General features: G+C 35.5%; 1 protein-coding gene across 10 annotated transcripts in view; it reads right to left on the minus strand.

Moving 5' to 3' along the window:
- Positions 1–17,275, minus strand: part of DIP2 (disco-interacting protein 2) — a 162,715-nt gene that overhangs the window by 17,405 nt on the left and 128,035 nt on the right. For all 10 annotated transcript variants that reach the window (XM_065495829.1, XM_065495827.1, XM_065495826.1 and 7 more), the window contains exons 2-6: positions 16,205–16,279; positions 13,577–13,729; positions 4,683–4,811; positions 564–762; positions 398–492 (exon numbers count right to left, since the gene is read on the minus strand). In XM_065495829.1, the coding sequence (XP_065351901.1) occupies positions 398–492; positions 564–762; positions 4,683–4,811; positions 13,577–13,729; positions 16,205–16,279 (651 nt within the window). The remainder of the gene's footprint in view (positions 1–397; positions 493–563; positions 763–4,682; positions 4,812–13,576; positions 13,730–16,204; positions 16,280–17,275) is intronic.

Genomic DNA, 17,275 nt, shown 5'->3' on the forward strand with positions numbered 1-17,275 from the left:
AAGGCCAATTGAACTATGGACGAAAGCAACGCTGGTGACAAATAAATAAATCTTTGGAACATTTTGATCTCTTCAAAATTTATACGTGATTCTGATACAAAAAATTAACATGAAATTCATTAAATTAATAAAATCATCGATTAAAATTTTATTTTGCAGGAAAACAATTTGTTTTCGAATTAAAAATATTTAGCCATCTATAAAGGTGGTTCAATCAATTTATTTAGACGTTTTAAATTGTTTTGCATGGTTTGTTTTGTGTTAATTCTGTAGAATTTTTTTTAACTCGGATTTAAATTTTAAATTCTGTTTCTGTTTATCTCAACTAAATAAAATACAGCCCTCCCTTTTATCAGAATTACCACAAGCGAAGTGAAAAAAAAATTGAGTGACTCACATGGCCTAAGGTTGTGCATGACTTCAGAGAGATCGGTAATTTCTTTGCTCCTCTTGTCCCGCGGCTCGGGCCGCTCCTCCCATCCGTTGGGCAGCCTGCACAGACACAAAACATGACGTCAGTCCTGAACCAGAAATTATTATTACAATTTTAATTCGTTTCGTACCTCGTCTGGTGGTGCTGGTGCGAGGGGCGGGCCAGGCGCTGCTGCGGCGGCGTTTCTCTGGCCGAGCCGGTGCTGCTCGTGTCCGAATGCGCGATCAGGGGCTGCTGGGCCGTCGGGATGCGCGCCCGCTCCCTCTCGGGGGTGCTCACGTCCTCGCCGCCCTCGTTCACCATGCTGTCGTCATCGGAGCTCGATTCAGCTGGAAGAAAAATTAGAGTTTGGTTAGACGAATAAAAACATTTGGTTTGAAATTGTGTTCGATTTTACCGATGTCACCAAGCAGAATTTGTCGAATGATTTCTGTAAATTTCAAATTGTGAGTCATGCTGGATGATTCATGGTATTGTCAGGGCCGGAGCTTACTCGCAGTCAGGGTCACCTTATTTTTTTTGGTTATTGCTAGGAGTCGAGCAGAGCACAACCACGTGTGGGTAGATTTTACGCGATTGTAAACATATGTGTGGAGGGGAAAAGCGCCTAGTATTCTCTCTCCTCTCACGCTCAGGGTGGGTGTAACCCTGACGGACATTTTTTGGCGATACTATTTGAACAAAATCATTTCTGCCGATGATGTAATTTTTTATTTCAATGTCTAAATTTTTAATAAGATAATTTCTCAGCCTAATGGTATTCTCAATTAATGTTCAAACTAAATTCATTTGAAACCGTATATCACGCCGTCATGTTTAAATAATTTTAAATATAAATGAGAAAAAATATATAAATTTTTTTTAAATATTTAATCAATTGAGAAATCAAGTAAATTCATTTTTAATAATAAATTTAATCGTTTCATTCACTGCTTATGCATGAAATACATTTTTAAAATTGAAAAGATTAAAATTAAAAATAATAACAGGAAATTTTGTGAAAATGTTTTGATTTCTCCTCAAAACACTCCATTTTTTGTTTTATTTTGAATGCCTTAAAGTGGATTTTTAGGCCGAAAATTCATAAAAAAAACAAATCAAGAAAGAGTAACAGTTGAATTTTAGTTGTTGTTAAATATCCAAAAAAAGTAGTTTATGGAGGAATTTTAGTTTCATTTCAATTCTTCTCATCACTATTTATCCAACGGTGAGAGAATTTTGAAGAAAATTCCCTTTCTGCGCACTGAATCATAATTTCTAATAAGGAAATAGGAAATTGCCTGCAAATATTTTCTAAGACATTGAAATGTAACACTAGAATTGCTTAGCTTTTTACCTATTTCAAAAGAAAAAATATTGTTCTCCCAGATTTTTTAATTTGAGATTTACTAAACTTGAATGCTGAAGGAAACACTGATAAATATTTTCGTTTGCCCGTCTTTGTTTCTATATATTTATTTTTTTAATATAAATTTAAGCAATAATTAAATTTAAAAAAAAAATCATGCGTTGATTTAAAGTAAAATTTTGTTCAATGAAATAATTTCAGCATTTGTTTTAGCTTTGGAAATTTGTTTTTTTCACCGTTGATTTTTACCAGTCAATTTTTTACCAATTTTTAGCGCAAGAAATTAATTTATTCAATTTTTCAATTGAAAATCTAAAATTTGCGGTCTGAGTGGTCAAAATTTCGTCTAATGTGCAAATTTTTTCTTTTAAATTACCATTTTCTGCCTCAATTTCTCCAAAAATTTCTCTGAGCAAATAATTAGAAAATTATTGAAAACTGAAGTGCAAACATTGCCTTCAAGAAACTGGTTAAAAATAAAAAATGCAGGTTTAAAATAAAAAAACAGCAATTTTCCTCCTGCATACAGACTGAAAACTCCCTCTTTTGAACTGGATTTACCCGATTTGTTGTGAAGAAAAGAGAAAGAAAAAATTAAATTCCACTCGGAGCAAACGAAAACACACGAAGGGGTTGCGGCAGATATTATTCCCTTTTATATAAAAAAAGTCGAGACACACGTCAAGGTGCTGTGTTGTTGCACGTGACATAGGAGCGCAAAGTGTGTCTAAGTGCAGTCCCGCGACGCCCGACCCAGTTTGTGGAATTGGACGGGAAGCGCGCGATGATAAGTCAGCGCGCGCGGCATTTTGTTGATATCATCCGTCTGACAGGAGGGAATCGGAGGAATGCGTGCACACAGAGAGAAAGAGCACTGGGGAGCGAGCTGCAGATGCGGCGGCGGAGGCCAGGAATTCTATTTTCAAAGTAGGGCAGCCAGGGTGGCCGACAATAAACACTATGCTCTCTTTTTTATTGAGTGAGCTGCGTGTGCATGCAAAACGCCGCGCAATATCCGAGCGAACAAAGAGGCTCGATTGGAAAAATGATTGCGATAAAACGGTCTTATGAAAGAAAGTAGCTTCCCAGTATGTGCGTTGGTTGGTTGGTTGGTTGGATCTCTTTTTATTTTTTTCTCTCTCTCTCTATCTATCTGCAGATCGGATGAAATGAAAATGAGTGCGCGGGATGAGGATGAATTATCCCCGGCTCTGCGGCTCGGCTCCGATATTGAGCAAATAGAAAAATCGATAATGCTGCCTGCCAACTACTTCTCGTCCCGTGTTTGATCTAGGAAATCCTATTGAAATGAATATAATATAAGGATTGGAACGGAAATGTTTGCCAAGTAACGGAGTGCAAACCACACAGTTGTCGGTATTTTTTGGCAGCCGCAATTGGGGAAAAGTGGGCCAATTAAAATTTCTCTTCGGATCAGTTAACGTCAGAAATATCAATTTGAAGCCGGAATACAAATAGAGAGATAGCGGGCAGTGACCGATTAGAAGAGTATAAGGAGAGTCTTTTGCAAGAAGAAGCAGCAAATTGGTAAAATTCTCGTATTAATTTTTTCCTGATTATTAGGGTTTTTTTCTACTAATTTTCATAAATAAAAGCGAAGCACAATTTTTTGTGCTACGAGAAACCATTATTAACTTCCAAAATCCGGGGCAAAAAATTAGGAACAATTTAAAATTATCTCAAAATGTCAAAAACGAGTCACTGAGATTATTATTGTCTTTTCAAAACCGTCTACGACCTAAATTTGATCAAAATTGAGCATAAATTGTATTTCAAATTCAGTTTTGAATTTTTTTGGCCCTTTTCTTCAACCTAAAAATTATGAAATTCCCTTTAAAATCTAATTTCCATCTAAATTTAAAATAAAAAATGACTTTGTTCAAAAGTGATGCCGAGCTTTAGTGTTAAATTACGGATAACTTAAAGCGAATTAAAAATCCGTTTCACAACGACGAGAAGCAGCAAATTAAATTTGGGATTGGTAAATTTCTCGTATTAATTTTTTTCTGATTATTAGGGTTTTTTTTTACTAATTTTCATAAATAAAAGCGAAGCATAATTTTTTGTACTACGAGAAACCATTATTAACTTCCAAAATCCGGGGCAAAAAATTAGGAACAATTTAAAATTATCTCAAAATGTCAAAAACGATTCACTGAGATTATTATTGTCTTTTCTACGATCTAAATTTGATCAAAATTGAGCAAAAATTTAATTTTAAATTCGATTTTGAATTTTTTGGTCCTTTTCTTCAACCTAAAAATTACGAAATTACCTTTTAAATCTAATTTCCATATAAATTTAAAATTAAAAATGATTTTGTTCAAAATTAATGCCAAGCTTTTGGGTAAAATTACGGAAAAAACTTTAAGCAAATTAAAAACCCGTTTCACAACGACGAAAAGCAGCAAATTTAATTTAGGATTGGTTTATTTCTCATATTAATAATTTTTCTGATTATTAAGGAATTTTTTTAATTAAATAAATTTATTTTCATTATAAAAAAGCGATGCTTAATTTTTGTTCTACGATAAAAAATAAAAGCTTCCAAAACCCAGTACAAATTAAAAATTTCTCAAAATGCTTTTTCAGTAAACACCGTCCATGATTTAAATTGAGCAAAAATTGTATTTTAAATTCGGTTTTGAATTTTTGGTCCTCTTCTTCAACCTAAAAATTACAAAATTCCCTTTTAAATCTAATTTCCATCTAAATTCAAAAGTAAAAATGATTTTGTTCAAAAGTGATGTAAATTTACGGATAAAACTTGAAGCGAATTAAGAACCCGTTTCCCAGCGACGAAAAACTGGTCTTTCCCACATTGCTCACGAATTGATTACGCGGAGGGAGAGAAGAAGAAGAAGTAAAAAAGCAGCTTACCAGAGTCTCTTCTGTCCCTGTCGGGCGACTTGGCCATGACGGAGGTGCGCTTCGACGGCATCGGCAGCGACGGCTTTGGTCGGCCCTGCATGGCTGCCAGCGCTTGCTGCACCGCTTCCTGTCGCACTTCTGCGAATTAAAATGAGAGTACAATTAGTTTCATGATTTTTAAATAATTAAAAATGAAGTAATGTGTTTTTAATTAATTTTTTTGTCATTTTTAATAATAAGTATTTCTTAAATTTTTCTTCCTTTAAAATTCTGTCGTCAATTTAAAAAAAACTGATTTCTCTTTTTAACGCTTGATTTGCTATGACGATTTTAAGAAAAAAATAGCGATGATATAAGAAGAAAAGGAAGCGCACGCATGAGGAACGGACATCAACGGACGTGTATATATTTTCAGTGCATCGCAGTGATATCAAATCAATTAGTCGGCGATTCGCAGAATCACGGAGTCGAGCTAAACCGCGACGAGGAAAACGAACCGACGACTGACTGAGAGGAAGCGGCCGGCTGGTGGCCGCGGGCGTGTACATGTATTACGAATGGCCGTGCAACAATGCAACAATGGTCTTTCGCAGACAGCCCCTTCAGCTGACCCGTGACAATTAATCGAGCAATTAACGGGACACCATAGCGCACCGGGATCTCTAACTGCAGAACTCGATTGTGTTTTATTTCTTTCTGATCGAAATGAGAGAAATTATTTTATATATAAATTCCTTATTTGTATGGCGGAAAGCTGAACTTGTTGAAGAGTAATTCTGATGATTATCAGTTTGGCCTTGGGGGAAATAATGCAATTCTGCAGGCGCCATTATTTTTGCTAAACTGACTCGACCGGATTTTAGACCAGCATCTTGGAAAGAGGAAGAAAAATAACTGACGTAAATTTGCAGGCTCAGAATTTCTTGCTAAATGTTAATCGAATTTTTCCAATAAATAAAACGTGGTTTTGGACACCCCAATTTATTCGAATTTTAACGGTTACGCCCTCTTTTTTTAGCAAAGGAAATTAATTCAGCACTTCTGGGGTGAGAAAATTATGAAAATTTAATTTTGAGAAGATTAAAAATAGTACTTTTGAGTCTTGAAAGTTATTTTTTGTTTATTTAAAAAATTGCAGATTTTCGAAAGGGGTGTGTGTTTGGCCTGATTAAAATTCACCAGTTGACAGTAGCGTCAAAAACTGCCTAAATTCAGAAAGCTGATTAAATTTCCAGTTTTTTTCCTACTGAGCAAATTTCTCTCAGATTTACTATTTTCGCACAAAATTCGTCTGAAAATTTAACTGGCCGTTCAAGAACCTTTTAATTTTTTCGTTTTGCCGGGAAATTCACTTTAAATAAATAAATTAGTTATTATTTTATTAAAAATTGGAAGAAAACTATAGTTGTTGCTGTACAAGAATCAAATTTTGATCCATTTGAATGCATTAATTCGTTGGAAAAAATTAGAACTCCTGAGTAAATAAATTTAAAAATTAAAATGATATTTTTTACAAAATCCCGAAACAATTTTTAAATTGAATGAATGAAATAAATTAAATTGAACCTCATACCTTGGATTTAAACTATATATTTTTAAAGTTTCTAGTTTGACGGCACAACCGGTGGGTTGGTTCGTGGATCAAAACTAACTACAAAAATCCATTATCGATAGAGTGACAGAAAAAATTGTGACACCAGCGCAAAGAAGTTTCAAAACTCTCCCCGCATCAACAAACAATATTTCCACCCGTCAAAACATGTTGTCCTCTTTCTCCGACAAATTTACAAAAAGAAAGCAGCGCTTCCTTCCTCTCCACGCGAGGAAATTCCACCAAAACCCGTCTCAAGGGCAAATTTTCGCCCGTATGGAGCGGAAAACCCACATTTGAAGCCGAAAAGTAGAAAACAGACCTGGCAAACGGGCCCATTTGGGCCCATGTGGCGCAGGCGGAAGCCTGTTGTGTCTGAGGAGCATCTCTCGCGGCAGACAACCATACGAGCACTGAAACTGGTCTTGCTCTCGCACTGCACTCCACTACTTTGCTCGATCGGTCGTTTGGTCGGTCGGTCCGTTCGTGGTGTTGGGAAAAAAATGAGTGAGTCACAGCCTCCACGGCGCGGCAACGGCGGCTTCGGCGGCTCAGCCGGCGGTTTGGGTCACTCACCGTCACGCTGACGCAACGGCACAAAGTAAAACCCATACCATGCCACCGAGTGATTATCCGCCAGCGTTTCTCCGCTGCATATATGCGACACCAAAATAGTGACTCAATCATTTAATCGCTCTTTTATCGGGATTTTTCTCTGGAATGCGCGCTGAATGCTTCCTCACTTTTTCCTGGGATTTTTTAATTTGCAAAAAATATTAAATTGTTTTGGCATGAATTTAATTTTTGGTGTGAAATTTTTTTATCTATCTGAATTGTCCAGAATTGAAGTTAATTTTAAAAAGGGTATTTATTTAAGCTTAAATTTCCACCCAATTTGAATATAATGCGCAAAATTTGACTTAAAAAGCTTGATTGTGATCCGATTTTGTTTTGTATTCATTGTTTGAAATATACTATTAAAACCAATTGAATTAATTTGAAGCTTTTTTGCTCAAATTTAATAAATTTGTAATTACCTTTAACTTTATTTCTTTTAAAAAATTAAATTTGGGGTCAGCGGGGGCCAGATGTGCGGTAAAATTGGTTCGCACTGCGCAGATGCAAGATGGCGTCTGAATGTGGGAAGCAAAAAGCTCTCTTTGGATTGCCGAACGAGTGTCAAGAGTTTGTTTTTATACGATCCAAAAGACAAATGCAAATTATACGTCACAATATTGACAAAAACTTGGTTCTTTTCCCGCCATACTCCACCGGACGCCATATCTGCGCGTCGCAAGAATCTGGACCCCGCTACTTGGGACAATTATCTTATAACTTACAAAAAAAAAATCATTGACTTAATTTTCTTTAATTTATGTGCTATGATTTAGGGTTTCAAATTTGTCCCAAAAATAACTTTCATTCTAAACAATTCTTATCTTAATTTTAAGTCAAATTGGTCTGTCCCTATTTTCGTAAACACCTCTTGTTTTTTTTTAATTCTACTGATTTTAAAATGGCCTCTCCAACAAGCACAAATCAGGCATGGAAAGGATAAAAAGTAAAAAATTGTAAAATTAAAATCGCACGCTCTCGTCTTCGTACAGCGACTGTTTTGGTCGCACATAAAAACCTCCAAAATAAAAATTGCACCTACACGGTTTTTTTGCTACTTTGATAATCAAATAAATAATTTTTTTAAATATAACATTTCTAAATTTATTAATTGACCAGTTGCATAAACCCTTAATTATTGAAGCCGCCAACAGATAGCGCAACCACAGACTTTCTTAAAAAATTTGTATTAAGCGGTTTTAAGGCATTTCCGCTGCGATTTCAGACTCAATCTAGCTATTTTGCTTTTTTAAATTAATTTGCTAATTTTCGACGCGCTAAAAACCAAAATCGGTTCAGCCATTCGCCGTAGAAACGTTGGAAAAGATTTTTTGTTTCAAAAAATAGATTTTCACGAATCTACGGCGATTGGCTGAACCGATTTTGGTTTTCAGCACGTCCAAAAATAGCATATTAATTTAAGAATGGACAGTAGCTAGATTGAGTCTGAAATCGCAGCGGAAGTGCCTTAAAATCGAAAGTCTACGGTGGCGCCATCTGTTGGCGGCTTCGAACACTTAGGGTTTATGCAACTGGTGAATTAAATTGAATTTTTCCTTGTGAAAATAACAAAGATATTTATTTGAAAATTAAATCAAATAATTGTTTATAGTTTCTAGATTGAGCCTAATCGTATAATAGATATTGTATAAAATACATTTCACAAAAATAGGGCTTCGCGCAATAGTAATTAGGAGCTAAAATTTGGATAAAAATAAATAATCGGAAATAGTCTCTAATTTTGAATCCTCTTCTTTTTTAGCGCTTGTTTTATCTTTGTTCAAATTCGATAAATAAGATTGGTAAAAAAATCGCAAACCAATAAAACTGCGGTTTGTTTCTCTTAATTTAAAATAAATCATTAACCCTTACTGCATTAGTTTTTAAGTTTTATTTTCATTTCGGCAAATTCGGCTAAAGTCATTTCTATATTTACTGTTATTTCAAATGATGTTTTACAATTCTACATTCAGGCCTGTGAAATTTTGATTACTTTGGGAACAAACTGAACCATTAAGCCTTTCATATATTTTTTATTGTACAGAAAAAAAATTGGACGGTCAATTTTGTGCAGAGGCTGCGGACCCGCCTGCTGCCTCCTGAAGCGTCAAGTTCCCGGGCGCAATTTCGGACTTTAAGTGGCGTAACTGCGCACGTTGATTAGGGTAATTAGAGGACTGGTGCGAAAAAATGCCCAGCACGAATATTTATTATCACCGAAACGGTGCCCAACCAAACATTTCTCCTTTTTTTTGTTCACAGCAAACCGTACCTAACGAAAAATAAAAATTCATGCTTGCAGAAACACAAAAATTGCTCTCATTGTTGACGATTGTTCGTTCCCCTCAATCTACAGTTATTCCGGAAAATTTTTAAATTATTTTGAATTGTTGCCCAGTGACAATTCGCTTTAAAGAGGATTGGTAGTGGAGATTCCTCGAAAATCCTTGTTTCCAATGAAAGAAATCATCCCATAGGATTCAGTTGAAGCCAAAATTGATCTGGAATTTTTTTTTAAAGTTTCTCCTTTCTTGAAATCCGTTTTTATTTCAAAACAAAGAGTTTCCCTAAAAAGTTTCAAACGCTGTTGGACAGATCTCAACGAGAGAAATCGAAATCTGCCAAGAAAATGTGGTCAAGCGCTGGAAATTTTGAATTTTTACCGAAGGAAGATCCATTTTTAATTCAAATAAATAAATTGATTTTATTTTTTGCACCCAACGCAATTCAAATAATTTTCTCGCCCAGTGTCAATCCGCTTTAATTCAGAGTCGCTTGGCGAACGAACAATAAATTTAATATTATATACCATTTTCCACGAAAGCCGGAGAGCAAAGTGGAAACTGGTTTTCGAGATGAAAGCCGCAATAAATGCAATCAGAGCGGGCAGCCGAGTGTGGTCGAGTCGAGTCGAGATGCAGCTGTCTGCACTGTAATTTTGATGCCGTCGTCCTCGTCATCACGCGCGTTGTTATAATAATGTTAAATGAAACCGCCATTCGAACAAAGCGGATCGCGCGAGACCACTCGCATACATACGCGCAGAGTTGACTGAATTATGCATGCGTAAGTTCGTACAAAAATAATTCATGTCACCAGCAGCAGCACAGCCTCGACAACTAACTGCTCTCTGCAGCTGCGGCTAATTAAGCTGGCACGAAAATCGCCATGAATTTGCATCGTTGAATGTTTATTTTGCTCACAGCGCAGTAAAAAAATTTAATTTTCGGCAGGAAAACAACCAAATAAAAAAATGGCAAACATTGACATTTTTAAATGAATTATTAATTTGTGGTATTTTTTGGGACAATTTTATTTCCAAATTAGAAAAATGAGGTTAAGGATGATGTTAAGTAGTGTAAGAAAATTATATTTGGACACGAAGGTCAGGTTTTCAGGTGAAATTGTCATTTGCGGATTTGAAAAGAAGCGAAATTTATTATTTCAGCGGATTTTTTAGAACGAAAACATTTTTTTGGACATATTGGGTTTCTCTTTCTAAAAGCCAAAAAATTAGAACAAATATAATTAATTTATTCGTAAAAATATGGAAAACAAACAGCTTGAGCGATGTTGATAAACACTGAGAATGCTGCTTTTAATTTTAAAATTTATGAAAACCTCTTATGCTTCTGCTTTTGTTGGCAGCAACAATAGCAATTTAATTTTTTAAGTTTTAAATAATAGAAGCCAGAGAGAAAAATAAATATTTTAAAGCTAATTGATTAAATATAAATTTTTAAACATTTTCATGTCCTGATATATTTCTGCGATTTATTTTTATTTTATTGTTATTAAAAATAATTAAACAAAAACCTTGAACAATTTTTTTAGAGCGAATTTAAATGAAGTTAATTAATCGAGAAAACTTGCAATAATGTAAGAAGATAAAAAAACAACACACAAACATTCTAGTTGTAGTTTTTACAGTCGCTAACAGTTGGCGCTACCATATATTTTCGTAATAAATTTATTTTTAAGCCTTTTCCGCTGCGATTTCAGACTCAATCCTGCTGCTGTGCATTCTTCATTTAATATGCTTCCTTTTGGCGAGCTGAAAACCAAAATTGGTTCAGCCAATCGCCGTAGAATCATGAAAATCTGTTTTCGAAATTTAAAATCTTTTCCAACGCTTCTGCGGTGAATGGCTGGTCTGATTTTGGTTTTCAGCACGTCAAAAGAAAGCATATATAATTAAGAATGTACATAGTAGCAAGATTGAGATTGAAATTGCAGTGGAAGTGCCTTAAAATTAAATTTATTACGAAAGTATACGGTTGCGTCATCTGTTGACTGCTTTGAACATTCAACTGGTGCATTAATTTAAAATATTCTTAAATATTTAAAAAAAATCTAGTCTCTAGTTAAATAAGGTACAAAATTTCAGAAATATAAAATTCAAAGGATTTTAGACAGTGGTGCCACCTAGTGGATGCACTACATTTTAATTTCCCATCTCCGGTAGTTAGCCTTTTACGCCGAAACCAGAGTGGCTATTGTTCTCTCCTCTGAGCAGTTTCAAAGCGAAAGCGTCCAGAAAAAGAAGGAAAGGCAATAATTGCGGTGCGTTTCTTGAAGAGGTGTTGGCGTCTCCGAGCGAGTGGCGAAGAGGCGAAGAATGGTGCTCAGGGAGATAAAGGAGACGCGATGACGACCGATGTAGTGTGTACCGGGAATTGGATTTCATTGTCTGATTTATTCAGAGCGCGTTAGCAGCGACTAATTCCGCATGCAGACCTCGTGCGCCTCGCAGACACTCGCGCGACGAAAGAAAGAACAAACGACCAAGCCCCAGCAGCAGCAACACGCCGAGAACAAGAAGAAGAAGAAGAAGAAGAGGAATCGCCGAGAGCCGAGCAAACTCGACAATGAACAGTCGAAATTAATATACCGCGAGCAGGCGAAGATGCGGAAATTTTAGACGCTTGCCAGCTACAAATAATAATAAAACCACTTTGTTCCAAATTATTTCCGGCTGCATGGCGTTTAGAGAAACGAATGCAGCGGCACGTAGCGAAAATTGATTCGATTTATTTCTTTGTTTTGATTGCCACGCTGTGGTCTGTAATTTTTAAAATTATTGTCTGTTTTTAGGTTGATTAAAAAATAAAGTAACGGATCTGTGAGCTATAAAAATCTTTCTTTTTAAAAGTGACAGTGAAATGATTGTCACAAGATGAGGAATTTACAGACAATGTGTCGTAAAAAGCACTGTTGCCGTTTTCATTTCTCTTGGCTGAATCGCAACCTTAAAGATCTCTCAGGCCTGATAACACTCATCAGCCACCTGTTTCTCTACAAATTTAACGTATGTATGTATTTAAATTTAGTTTTTATTGATAGAACAACTTATCTGATACATAATTAAATTATTATTTTCATAAAATAATCTAAGACTGGTACCAATTTATTTTTTTAAGCGTTGAAGATATTAATTAATTAGACCACGTTACAAACGCTTTGAAAAATGAATATAAAATCTGCTTTAAATAGCATTTAAATATCTTCTACAATTTTTAAAATAGAATAATAGTGATTTTTTTATTTAAAAATATACAATTACTTGAAAATTAAACACTGACTAATTTTTTTCATACAATTATAACAAAAAGTGGCCAAAATTCCAATTTTTGGAATTTTTCCAGTTGCGCCCTCTTTTTTAGCAAAGGAAATTAATTGCTTCCGGGGTGAGAAAAAATTGTGAAAATTTAATAGTGAAAAGATGAAAAATAGTACTTTTGAGTTTTGAAAGTTTTTCTTTTGATTTTCCAAAAATTGCAGATTTATGAAAGGGCTCTGTTAAAATTCACCAGTTGATGGCAGCGTCAAAAACTACCTTAATTCAGAAAGATGATTAAATTCCCAGTCTTTTTCCTACTGAGCAAATTTTTCTCAGCTTTATTATTTTCACACAAAATTCGTCTGAAAATTTTAGCTGGTCGTTAGAGAACCTTTAAATTTTTTTACACACATATGTAAGTTAATTTAATCAATAATCGTTATGGATTATTTATATTTTTACCATTTATCCCTGTCCGAGGACCGGGAAGGGCGCGCACTATGTATTTTTAACTTTGCATGATCCTTAGGACAATACATCATTCTTGTTAAAGGATTTTGCGTGAAAATTCACTGTAATTCCACTTTAAAAGGAAAAATCCTTAAAAATAAATAGTTTTATTTTTCCTCAATGAAAATTGACGATTTCGTAACGAGTAACATTGTTTGTAAGAAAAATATTGACTATTAAAATAATTGTATCTTTCATTAATTTTATATTTCTTCAAGTACTGGTAAATAAAAAATATGTTTTTAAATGAAACCTCTCTTAATATTGCTTCTAACAAGTCTAGAATATCTTCAAGAATCGATTTCGTTCAGTGACAAAATAATAAATCATCGAATCGAGGAGTTAGGTTCATAAACGAGCTCGTGATCGTGTCACGGAGTGCACAAATCAGGCCGAATTAATTAAAGCAGTATGGCGGCGGGGTGCGAGTTTCACGCTTGATAAATCTCGATTTTCCGCCTCCAGTGCACTTCTGCGAGACGTGTGGTGTCAAATTAATTGATCTCTCGCGGCAGCAGCAGCGAGTGGGTCGCGAGACGCCAGATTAATTGAGCAATAAAGCGTTGACTTATGGCCGCAATTAGCCGGCTAGCACGCAGCGAGAATTGTATATCGTTGAAAATTTACCTGAGTGGTAGCGCTTCTCGTTGTGCGTGACTCTGCGCTGCGTCCGGCGGGCGCGCGGCTGTCCCGGGCCAGGCTGGTGCGGCCTGCCCCCGCCGCCACCGCCGCCCCCGCCTCCGCCACCTCCACCGCCTCCAGAACTGGCTGCCGGAGGAGCTGAAAATGGCAAATTTTCGATTGGTGAAATTGAAATAATTTGCTTAAATAAAGAGGAAAGACAAAAATTTTAAAGACCGTTTTTGACGAATTTTCTGAGCCCACCAATCGATTCCTGAAGGTCGAATTAGGTAAAATGGATATTTTTTCCGACCAAAAAGTCGAGCGTAACGTGCAAACCTTTTTTTTTCCCGCCAAAACAATATGAATATGAGAAGTACGCATGCGTCAGAGCTGGCTGGAAGTCATTTGTACAGGCGGTCTCTCTGCAAGTGCTCAAACCAGCTCTGGCGCATGCGCAGCTCTCAGATTCATATTGTTTTGGCGGGAAAAAAAGGTTCGCACGTCGCGCTGGACGTTTTTCTCGGAAAAAACATCCACTTTACTTAATTCGACCCTCAGGAATCGATTGGTGGGCTCAGAAACTTCGTCAAAGACGGTCTTTAAGCAAGATGGGGTTGAAAACGTCTTTAAAGGAAATTAAAATCAAAATCGAAGGTAAATGGTAAAAATTGAAGTGCAAAGAAATAATTTTCTTTTAAATTATCTTGCTTCTGACTTTTAAATTAAATCATTTTAAAATCATAATAGTGTAGTAGAATTTAATTTTAATTTACAATCCGAAAGAGTACCCTCGCAATTGTTTTATATTTTTTGGACAGCTTTATACAGTAAGAAAAAAAACATTAAAATAAAAAAGTAATATATTACATATATTTTTTAAATTAACATTATCGTTAAAAAACTTTTCTTGCAAAAGTCTCAATGATATAGCAATTAAATATTTTTTTCTATCACAATTTCACTCAGTCATTGGAGCAAAAATCGTGAAATTCCTGCGCTGCGCAGCTCGATAAAACCTGCTGCTGAACCGCAAAAAATATTTCCCGAGAAACAGAGTTGATCAAGTCGTTTCGCCGTCGTTCTAAAGTAGCAAAAAGAAAGCCCGGCCGGCGCTGGATTGATAGGCAACGCGGAGGGAGGGATCTACTCGAGCGCAAAAGCACTCGCTATATTTACGCCCGCAGTGAAAATCCGCGACACTGGCGGAGACGGCATTCGCAATAAAGATCGACTTCTGCTTCTGCTCCTGCCGGCGAGACAAACAAAAAAGCAGACGAGCTGCCGGATTTTCATTTGGCAGTCCAATATATAAAGAGCAGGGGCTGGATCGTAAAACAAGCAGCGCGGCAGGTACGTAAAAGCCAAGAAAAGGGCATTATTTATTCTCTCACTCACCGCTGGAGGCGGTCGTAAAATCACGCTCTTTCAATTAAGGGCGCTTTAATTATTGAACGACAGAGGATGCGCGTGAGATAGAAGCTGTTACTTGAGAGTTAATCGAGCTACTTTGTAGAAATTTATAACGAAAAGTAAATAAAGTAAAGCTAGAGACAAATTATAGACTGTGAAAAATGATAGGTAACTCTAAGGAGTTTTTATTTTATTCAGCGGGAGCGAGATGTGCGGTAAAATTGGTTCGCACTGCGCAGATCCAAGATGGCGTCTGATAGTGGGAAACAAAATGTTCCCTTTGGATTGCTGGATGAGTCTCAAGAGTTTGTTTTTACGATCCAAAAGACACAATTAGTTAAATCACAAAAATGACCAAAACTTGCTTCTTTTCCCGCATTTTCACGTGACCATTTTTTTCGCGCCATACTCCACTGGACGCCATATCTGCGCATCGCATGAATCTGGTCTCCGCTGATTTTATTTTTACTGACGAAACTATTCGATGGATGTGTATTTTACTTTCCGGAAAAATTGATATTATTAATGCTAATATTTTATTTTTATGAATTGACAGAGAATTAAGTGCTCCATTGTTGATTCTCTTTCGAAAATATTTAGCACTTTTTAGCAAAAATTTTTTTCCTAATTTTCAAATTATTTTAAAACATGAACGTAAATAAATTTTAGTAAATATCAGCTTTCAGAATTTGAAAAGGTGATTTTTTAGAGCTTGAGAGCTCAGAATTGATCTGAATGCTTTAGAAAAAACACGTATAAATTTATAAAAACTATTTTAAAACACTGACTTAAAGGGTTTCTGAGGTTTCGTTGAATTTTTTGGGTAATTAGAGTGAATTGGGGAGCTTTAAAAATCAAAATAAACTGAGATAAATCACATATCATTATTTAATTTTAAGTATTTTTGTTTAATTCTATAAAAATTGGGTTTTTAAAGAGCTTGAAAATATGAAAATTTATTTTGGTCATAACAAAATAATCTGAATTTCACTTAAATTGAATAAAAAATTAATTATAATTGAAATATAATACAGTTAATTTTAAAAAACCTCGCTGAGGATTCGAAACAGAAATGCACCAGTCACCAGTTTGAAGAAATAACAGAAAATCTGGTTTACTTCAAAGTCTATTTCCGTGTTGGCCGATAATTGAAACAAAAGACCGGCCCGAAATACGGAGAAAAGGCGGCAGTAAAAGCAAAGCTGCTACATGGATACTCACGTTGTGTTTGTTTTGGTGCATATGGCGCCAGAAGTCGAGATCGTTTCTTTTCATATCCTTTCTGTGTGATGTCGCCTGGAACAGAAGAGAGAAAAAAAGCCGGGATCAGAACAAAATCCTCAAATCATCGATAAGTGGTCGGGATTTTAATGGCGTGCGACGCCGCTCATTAAAGCACCGCCATCGCTCTCTCGTTACGCAAATTTTCCTGCGCATTTTTGTCGCTCGGTGCCGGCGGCGCACAATGGTTTGTTATTTCGTGCACTTGAACCGCGCACAGGAAGGTAATTGGACTTTTTAACAGCTAGGGGTGTGCGCGGCGTCACACTCACGTTTTAAGGCAGAGAGAGAATAAAAGAAGATTAATTTGGAAAGGGAATTTCGAGGTTTGCAACCTGCACGACATGGCTGTCTTAAGAATTGCATACCTTTTAATTTTTTATCAGTGCCGTTTAAAATGTTAAATTTATTTAAAAGAAATTACTGGTTAAAGCAACGTCAGCCCGTAATAAAAATTTTAGAAAAAGGGAAGATAAAAGGATTAAAAATTTGGGAAATCAATTTTTTTTAAAATTCCCCTTTTTTAATTTGAACAAAATTATTTTATTGTCAGTCTATCACAATCTATAATCCAGTACACAACAATAAAAGCTTAAATTTTGGTCCTACATATTTTTTAATGTATAAAAGGCCTAGAAACGATTAGAAAAATGTTTTTTTTTTAGAAAATTTCTAATTTTGATAATGTCTCGTACATAAAAATCACTTTCGAATTTCGGGATGTTATTCTTCAATAATAAAATAAATGGAATTCCCAATGAATTAGAAAAATATCTCGATTTTAAATAAATTAAAATAAAATTAAATAAATCTCTTTTCTTTCTGCGATTTAAAAGGACGCATTAGACGTCCAGCTTGCGTAAAATCAGAGTTTTAATGGCACACAAATCACGTAGCAGACAATGAAAACGGATGTCCGTAACAACACGCTTAAATATCTTTATTACGAATTTTACAGCGCGTCTCGCACTAAATTGCTATCTTATCAAGAGCTCATTTCCCGTGTAAATC

This window comes from Cloeon dipterum, chromosome X (assembly GCF_949628265.1).
Source record: "Cloeon dipterum chromosome X, ieCloDipt1.1, whole genome shotgun sequence".
NCBI classification, from domain to species: domain Eukaryota; kingdom Metazoa; phylum Arthropoda; class Insecta; order Ephemeroptera; family Baetidae; genus Cloeon; species Cloeon dipterum.